The 8,229-nt window shown below is 46.4% G+C and overlaps 1 protein-coding gene across 2 annotated transcripts in view; it reads right to left on the bottom strand.

Annotated features, from left to right (window-relative positions):
• Nucleotides 1-8,229, bottom strand: part of Crtc3 (CREB regulated transcription coactivator 3) — a 103,664-nt gene that overhangs the window by 16,604 nt on the left and 78,831 nt on the right. The window contains exons 8-10 of one of the 2 annotated variants that reach the window (XM_029542668.1): nucleotides 5,726-5,808; nucleotides 4,300-4,349; nucleotides 447-664 (exon numbers count right to left, since the gene is read on the bottom strand). In XM_029542668.1, the coding sequence (XP_029398528.1) occupies nucleotides 447-664; nucleotides 4,300-4,349; nucleotides 5,726-5,808 (351 nt within the window). Of the gene's footprint in view, nucleotides 1-446; nucleotides 665-4,299; nucleotides 4,350-5,725; nucleotides 5,812-8,229 lie in introns of both variants that reach the window. The other variant, XM_021209990.2, reaches the window with a different exon arrangement.

The raw sequence follows: 8,229 nt of genomic DNA on the forward strand, positions 1-8,229 counted from the left end.
TGTAGCCCTGGCTGTCCTAGAACTCACTTTGTAGACCAGGCTGGCCTCGAACTCAGAAATCCGCCTGCCTCTGCCTCCCGAGTGCTGGGATTAAAGGCGAAATTTTCTAAAATTTAAGATTCTGTCCTTTCGAAGTCCAGCAGGGAACTGGGAGAGCTGAGGAAGGATGAAATGACAAGAGATCACCATATGCTGATACAAACTGCTAGTCGCCCTGGGATGGCACCTATTTCTCCACTCCCAAAAGTTCCTCCCCGAGTTCTCTGCAGACATGGGCTTGTGAAGACAGTGAAGAAGGAGGTGTGACAGATCTGCTCCAGAGCTTATCAAACAAGCAGAAATGGGGCCCTTAGAGCAGAAGCCAGCCAGTACAAGGATGTAGTGGCTCTCATTCAGTGGTGCACCAAACACACACAGGAGGGGACACAGCCAAGGCCCTTACTCACCAGAGGAGGTTCTTATCCCTAGGTGAGTCATGGCAGCTGGAAGGTTGCCCACGCTGTTCCCCACACTCATGCTGCCAAAGAGGTGGTCGCTGGTGTCCAGGGAGGCTGGCAGGGGTGCTGAGTAGTGGAGGTTGGTTAGATCTGGTAACGACCCTCCGGTGTTCAGGGTCCCCAGGAACGGTGAGAGGCCTGTGTTCTGGCCATTGTGTGGGAAAGCACTGAAAGGAGAGAGAGAGGATTACTTGTACAGTGCATCTGGCTGTGGGAAACTGGGATGCATACGCTTCCTCTTCCTTGTTGATGCCTGAGCCCCATGTAGGCGTGCCTCTCGTGAGAGTGCAACTGTCAGCTTACCTTCTCTGGAATGCAATTTCCTTACTTTTTTTTTTAAAAAAGATTTATTTATTATACATAAGTACACTGTAGGTATCTTCAGACACACCAGCAGAGGGCGTCAGATACCTTTGCAGATGACTGTGAGCCACCATGTGGATGCTGGGAATTGAACTCAGGACCTCTGGAAGAGCAGTCAGTGCTCTTAACAGCTGAGCCATCTCTCCAGCCCAAAATTTCCTTACATGTTAAATGAGACAGATTACTTTGCAAACTGTAAGTCACTATATAAAATGTAAAATATTACATCACATTTAGAGTTCCTTTTGCTAGCTTTCTAAATTATTTTTGCTACCCAAACCACATACACAAAAAGTATCTTTGGGCAACTAGATACCTTCTAGGATATATTGTTTCAATTAAATTTTCAAAAACTTTAAAAACAATTTGTGGCTGGAGAGATGACTCATCAGTTAAGAGTACTGACTGCTCTTCTAGAAGTCCTGAGTTCAATTCCCAGCAACCTATCATGGCTCACATTCATCTGTAATGGGATCCAGATGCCCTCTTCTGGTGTGTCTGAAGACAGCTACAGTGTACTCATATAAAAATAAAATAAATAAATCTTTTTAAAAAAACACAATTTTTACTTTTTAAAGATTTACTTTATTTTTGTTTATGTGCATGTGTGTGCGCACCTGAATGTGTGTGTGTGTGTGTGTGTGTGTGTGTGTGTGTGTTCATGGGACTGCAGTGGCTTGGAGGGCAGAAAAGAGTTATGCTGGATAGTTTTATGGCAACCTGACACAAGCTAAAGTCCTGTGAAAGGGGATGACCGGGGCTGGTGAGATGGCTCAGTGGGTTAGAGCACCCGACTGCTCTTCCAAAGGTGCAGAGTTCAAATCACAGCAACCACATGGTGGCTCGCAACCATCCTTAACAAGATCTGATTCCCTCTTCTGGAGTGTCTGAAGACAGCTACAGTGTACTTACTTATAATAAATAAATAAATCTTTAAAAAAAAAAAAAAAGAAAGGGGATGACCTCAATTGATAAAATGCCTCCATAAGATTGGGCTGTAGGCAAGCCTGTAGGGCATTTTCTCAATTAGAAATTGATTCGGGAGGCCTCAGCTCATTATGATGGGGTCACCCAGGGGCTGGTAGTCCTGAGTTCTATAAGAAAGCAGGCTTAGCAAGCCATGGGAGCAAGCCAGTAAGCAGCACTCCTCCATGGCCTCTGCATCAGCTCCTGCCTCCAGGTTCATGTCCTATGTGAGTTTCCATCCTCACTGCTTTTGTTGATAAACTGTTATATGAAACTGTGAGCAAAAAGACCGTTTTCTTCCCAAGTTGTTTTTGGTCATAACCCTAACTAAGAAGGGGGCTGGAACCCTGGAGCTGGAGTGACAAGTGGTTGTAGGTCATCCATTGGTTCCCCTGTAAGACAAGCAACAAGTGCTCCTTCTCACTGAGCCATCTTCCAGGCAAGTTTTCATAATCATGAAAATAAGGAAAACATTGCCATTCATTGATTAAAACCACTGACTGATCATTGTGCACCAGGTACAAGGGCAGGCCCAAGAAGTGATGAGCAAGCAAGGTATATGCTCATGGTTGGGTCTGTCCTTGATATTTGCACCTAGGGCAAGAATGCAATGGAAGTTAGCACTGCATCTGTTTCTGTCTATGTGCGTTAGAGGAGGGGTGCACATATGCCGGGGCCAGGCTAGGGTGACAGGGATCCTGTTCTGTTGCTCTATTTTATTCCCTTGATATAGGGTCTCACTGGACCTGGAACTAGGCTGGAAGCTGCAAGCCCCAGTAATCTTCCTGTCTCCGCTCCCTATAGCAATAGGGTTATAGCCATGTGTGCAGCCATCTCTAGCTTTTCACAAAGGTGCTGGAATTTAAACTCGGGTTCTCAAGTTTTCACAGCAAAAGCTCTGACTGCTGAACCCTCGCCTTGGCTCCTCTGACCATTGTGCCCTTGCCCTGGCTCCTCTGACCACTGAGCCCTTGCCCTGGCTCCTCTGACCACTGAGCCCTCGCCCTGGCTCCTCTGACCACTGAGCCCTCGCCCTGGCTCCTCTGACCATTGAACCCTTGCCCTGGCTCCTCTGATCACTGAGCCCTCGCCCCAGCTCCTGCCGTAATCTTCCAAAATTATAAATCAAAGGAATAAACCCTCCTGTCTTGGCAAATCATACCTTTATTTATAATAGATTGGATTCAAATATAGACATCCCAGAATTCTTGGGGCCTTGTATTAGCATACTCTGGGACTGGCAGATATACCCAGTTTCCTTAGTCCATATTTCCTTCCAATACAAGTCCTGTTCTGCACTGGAAGGTGGGTATGTGACTGTCACACACACATGTGTGCTGTGGGTCCCTGCAGTTTCTTGAACTCTGGCAGTTGGGAGTGGGCCCTCTCAAAGACAAGGCTTCTTGGTACTCTTATGAAGGAATCCTGTTCTTAGAGTCCAGAGAAGGATCAACAGATCAAGCAAGCAGGCAACTGTAATACGGTAGGAAGCCTGCTGTGCTAGGAGTAGTTAGGGTACAACCAAGAGGTGCAAGGGACACTGAGCACAAAAGCAAGAGATGCCAAAGACAGGAAAGTTATGTCCAGGAAGGCAACACATGGGACATGACATGGTGCTCATAGACCCTCGAGAGGCCTCATAATCCCTCTGCCTCACAATCCCTCTGCCTCTTTATACTCTATTAGTCTTATCTTTCTCACAAACGCTTTAGATCTGTTTGTATTCCAGGCAATTTTATATTGTATGTGCTTTTATAATCTATCCAAAATCTTTTAGAAAGTAAATCTGTACATTATAAAATCCAGTTACTAAGCTGGGCGTGGTGGCACACACCTTTAATCTCAGTACTTGGGGGGCAGGAACTGGATGACAGCAGCGAGTTCAAGGATAGCCTAGTCTACAGAGTTAATTTTAGGTTAGTTGGGGTTACAGAATGAGACTCTCGCCACAAAACAAAACAAAATTAACTAATACATAGTGCCATAGACTCATTTTAAATTGCAAATCTTTCTATTCATCAATTTTTAAAAATTGTAGTGAAATACATAGATTATAAAATTTACTGTTTTGACCATTTTTGTATGCACAGCTCAGAGGCATTAAACACATCCACAAAAACTTAAACGCCAACTTCTCTGTAGACAATCAAATTAGCCTATGCTTTCCTTTCCTGTCAACTGATGCTGTGGCCTGCCACAGACTGTGGCTGATGTGGACATACTTCTGCGTCTTCCAGACAGGTTCTGTGTGCCCAGAGTCTATTGAGCTACTCTAACACATACAGGGTAATTTACTGGCTTATGTCAGCTGTATAATGAACTGTCTCAAATATATTAAGTGTGAGGATCAAAGAGAACAGACATTTTATGCAAATGCAGTTGACTTTGGCTTATAAACAGCAAGTTCCAGTTTCCAGTTCTGTGACCGAGCAGGAAAGACTGGAAAACCGTCGGCAGAAGAAGTATGACTTACTTGCCACCCCCAACATCACAGGATCGAGGGCGCCCGGACAGGGACTGGATCTGGGAAGAACAAAGAGAGTTGGCCTTACTCAGTGCACAGCCAAATTCAAGTGTTTGAATAGCAGGGATCTGGGCTCCCCAGCCAGAGGCCAAGAGAGACTGAGCAAACCAAGGGCCTCTGCACAGAGCGGCCATGTAAGTTTTGAGGAATTTTAAATTTCTTAAATTTCCAGACAAAAGAAGTATAACATTAACACATTTTCTTAACTTGACAATAATAATCCTTATTAACTTACCTTCTAGTTAAATGCTACTTCATTCAAAAAGGCAAATGTTTTGCATATTTAGATTTAAATTTTTTTTCAATTAGCAAGAGAGAAAAAATATGTAAATAAAAAAGCAAAATGGGGAAATGGGAGGGGGAGGAGGGAAGGGAAAAGGATCTTGGAACTAGAATGTGCATTAACCAAGGGAGACAGCTGTCTCTCAGAGAGAGCAGCTCATGGTATTTATGAACGCACCTGCATACCATTATCTGTCTTCTTTTGGGCCCCTAAAGTTAAAACATCAACTACATATCTTGCTTTTATAAAAAGCTTTCAAGACCACACTGATGCTAGCAGAGACTTTGATGGAGAAAAGGAGTGGGACCAATAGGAGGGTAGGGTGGGCACAGGGCCAATGGGAACCTGCTGGGAGGGAGCAGGACCAATGGGATCCTGCTGGGGGGGGAAGGGGAGGGAAGTGGGAACCAATGGGATCCTGATGGAGGAAGGGGAAGGGAAGTGGGGACCAATGGGATCCCGAGGGGGAGAAACCAATGAGGGGCAGGTAAGCACAGAGACCACCGGTCAACTGCACCTGGGCATCACTAGGGGTGGATGGAGAACTTTCTCACAAGACAGCTCTTTACAGAAAGAGGCCAAGCTAAGCTGAGGGACCTCCCTCTCCGCAGTGGGTGAGGTTTACAAAGTGACATGGAGGGAGGCCAGTGACTAGGATTTCAGACGCTAACATTCAAAGCTCAGAGAAATCAGTAGTAAACAGATGACTCACTACTGCTTCTCAGAGAGCTCGGGTCAAAGGCCTTTGATTTCAGGACCGATCATCTGGCATGACAGTAGTTCTCGACAGGAGCTGGAGCTGGCTCCAAGGCAGAGACATCTGCCCTTTCATGCCCAAGTCTCTGGGCTTCTGATCATGTAAGGAGAGCGGCTTAACAGTTTCCGTTTGAGAACCAGCAGATTCACAGGAAAGCTAGGGAACCCCAGGAACACTGCACTGCACTAATGGCCGACAGATCACGGTGACCCGCGGGGGACAGGTCTCCCCACTGTCTCTCCAGTGTCTGTGTCCAGACAAACCCTCTCTTCCCTTTTCCCCAGTTCTGGTTTCCACCTCTGCAGGGCAGGCTGCCAGGACAGAAGCTCACCCACCTCCTGGGTCTCCCACAGTTGTTTAGGCAGTGGCTTCGGGACATTTAGCAGATTCTCTTCTTTCAGCGGACGCGGGAAGGCTGCTACTAAAAGGGAGAAGAAGCATATTCATTGAATTAGAGAAGAGGGCAGCCAACTTGGGCCAAATAAATTAGCTCATTTAAAACTGCTGGGGGTGGAGGCGGGGGTGGGGAGTGGGAGGGGTGGATGCAAACCTTTAATCCCATACCAGGGAGGCAGGGACAGAGGCAGATGGATCTCTGTGAATTTGAGGCCAGCCTACTCTACATAGGAAGTTCCAGGACAGCTAGAGCTACATAAAGAGACCCTGTCTCAAAAGAAAAGAAAAGAAAAAAATTTTAATGGCTCTTGGCATTTAGGGTTGGCTGTCATGGAACCTGCCACGTAGCTCAGCTGGCCTCAGACTCTCAGCTGGCCTCTCAAATGGTGGGATTATAAGCATGTGCCACACTGACTAGTAAACATGATTTCTTTAGCAAATACTATTTTTTTAACATCCTTTTTTTCCCTTTAATTATTATATTATTTTGTGTGTATGGGCAGTTTGCCTATGTGTGTCTGTATACTATATGAACACTAGTGCCCATGGAGACCAGAAGAGGGCATCAGATCTCCTGGAACTAGTCATAGATGGTTGTGAGCCACCATGTGCATGCTAGGAATTGAACCCAGGTCCTTTGGAAGAGCAGCCGGGTCTCTTACCCAGTGAGCCATCTCTCCAGTCCTTTGTGTGTCACTGTAGACGTTGAAGGAATGGTTAAGAAATGGATTCAAATGTGAGAACAGTATCTATCAATAGCCAGGGACAGAGGCAGCAATCCATGCTCACATTAACACTGAAGGAAGCCTAGAAGAGACAAACATCCTTGCTCGGAGCAGACAAGCAGGCAATCAGAGTTGAGTGCCCTGGGCTCCCTTAGACACAGCAAAGGACAGTCAGGCACAAGAGTGAGGGGTAAATAAAAGAAGAAACGATGGCAAGCACCGGCCAGGATGCTTTGGTTATCTGACGGCGGGTTAGGTAAAGAAGAGCAGTAGGAGGTAAAATGTACAAGCCTGAGACCTGGCCAGGGCCCTGCAGGGGTGGGGAAGGGGGATGTGGTGAAATACACACTAATCAAGAAGAGATGACAGAAGGAAGAAAACAAATGGAGATGAGGAGGCCTGGGCAGATGGCCCAGTGGATAGAGCACTTGCCCTGTAAGAGTGAGGACCAGAGTTTGATTCCCAGGACCCATGGAAAAGCCAGGTAGGTAGGCATGACAGGTGCCTGTAATCCCAGAGCAACAGGGGCAGAGACAGGGGCTCCCCAGAGCAAGCTAGCTACCCTTGTTTAAACAGGCAAGCGATGGATTCAGCAAGACTTCCTACCTCAATAAATAAAGTGGAGAGTAATCAGGGAGGATACCCAACTTTGGGCTTCCACATAAATGATGCACAGTGTAGGTGTCCCCTCCCCCATGTCCACACACATCCACACATGTCTCATGATTTACAGCAAGGGACTGTTCCCTGACTGCTTTAATGCTCTGAGCCATACCAACGACAGCAAGAAGGCTGAGCCACAAATCAAGTAAAGGCTTTTTGTTCTCAGACACAGACCAGAGGTTAAAGGCGAGTTCTGAGAAACTATGTGACCTAATGTCAGGAAGATATTCTACAGCAGACCCTGGGGACTGCTCAGCAAGAGGGAGGGAGGCTTCAGGGTCCCAGGGACTGTAGGGCTCCCCTGTGACTGTCCTGCCCTTGGCCCTCACAAGCTGCATAACAGATCCCAGGAAGTCACTTAAAACTGAAATCAAAGTTAGGTGCATTGGTACAAGCCTGTAATCCCAGCATGGAGAAAACATAAACAGAAGGACCAGGAGTTCAAGGCCAGCCTGGGCTATGTGATACCAGATCTCAAAGAACAACCAACAACAAAATGGGGGCTAAATTTCAGAATGAACTCTAAGAAAAGCATTTAAAATAAAAATTAAGTTTCTTTTATTTGTAAGTCAGTAAAAGTTAGGAAATAATTAGAGTGGCTGGCACAGCTCGATAAGTCCTCAACGTGGCTAACCTCCCTGTACCAGTGTGACAAAGGCCGTCCATGCAGAGACAGGCGGGCCACCTCTCCTGAGACAATCAGGCTTTGTGGGTGTGCCTTGGTGTCCGTCAGTCCTGACTTCAAAGACCTTGTTCCTTGTCCTTCTTTTCTCTGTTTCTCTCTGTGTATTGCTCTGTGTGTACAGTGTCCTGCACTCACTCTGGGTCACCCCAGCTAGGTTACTCCTCTCTGAAGAGTATATTTTGTCTATGATCTCAATGGTCTTTCTTCTTCTTCTTCTTCTTCTTCTTCTTCTTCTTCTTCTTCTTCTTCTTCTTCTTCTTCTTCTTCTTCTTCTTCTTCCTCTTCCTCTTCCTCTTCCTCTTCCTCTTCCTCTTCCTCTTCCTCTTCCTCTTCCTCTTCCTCCTCCTCCTCCTCCTCTTCCTCCTCCTCC

The sequence above is a fragment of the Mus pahari genome, chromosome 1 (genome assembly GCF_900095145.1).
Source record: "Mus pahari chromosome 1, PAHARI_EIJ_v1.1, whole genome shotgun sequence".
NCBI classification, from domain to species: domain Eukaryota; kingdom Metazoa; phylum Chordata; class Mammalia; order Rodentia; family Muridae; genus Mus; species Mus pahari.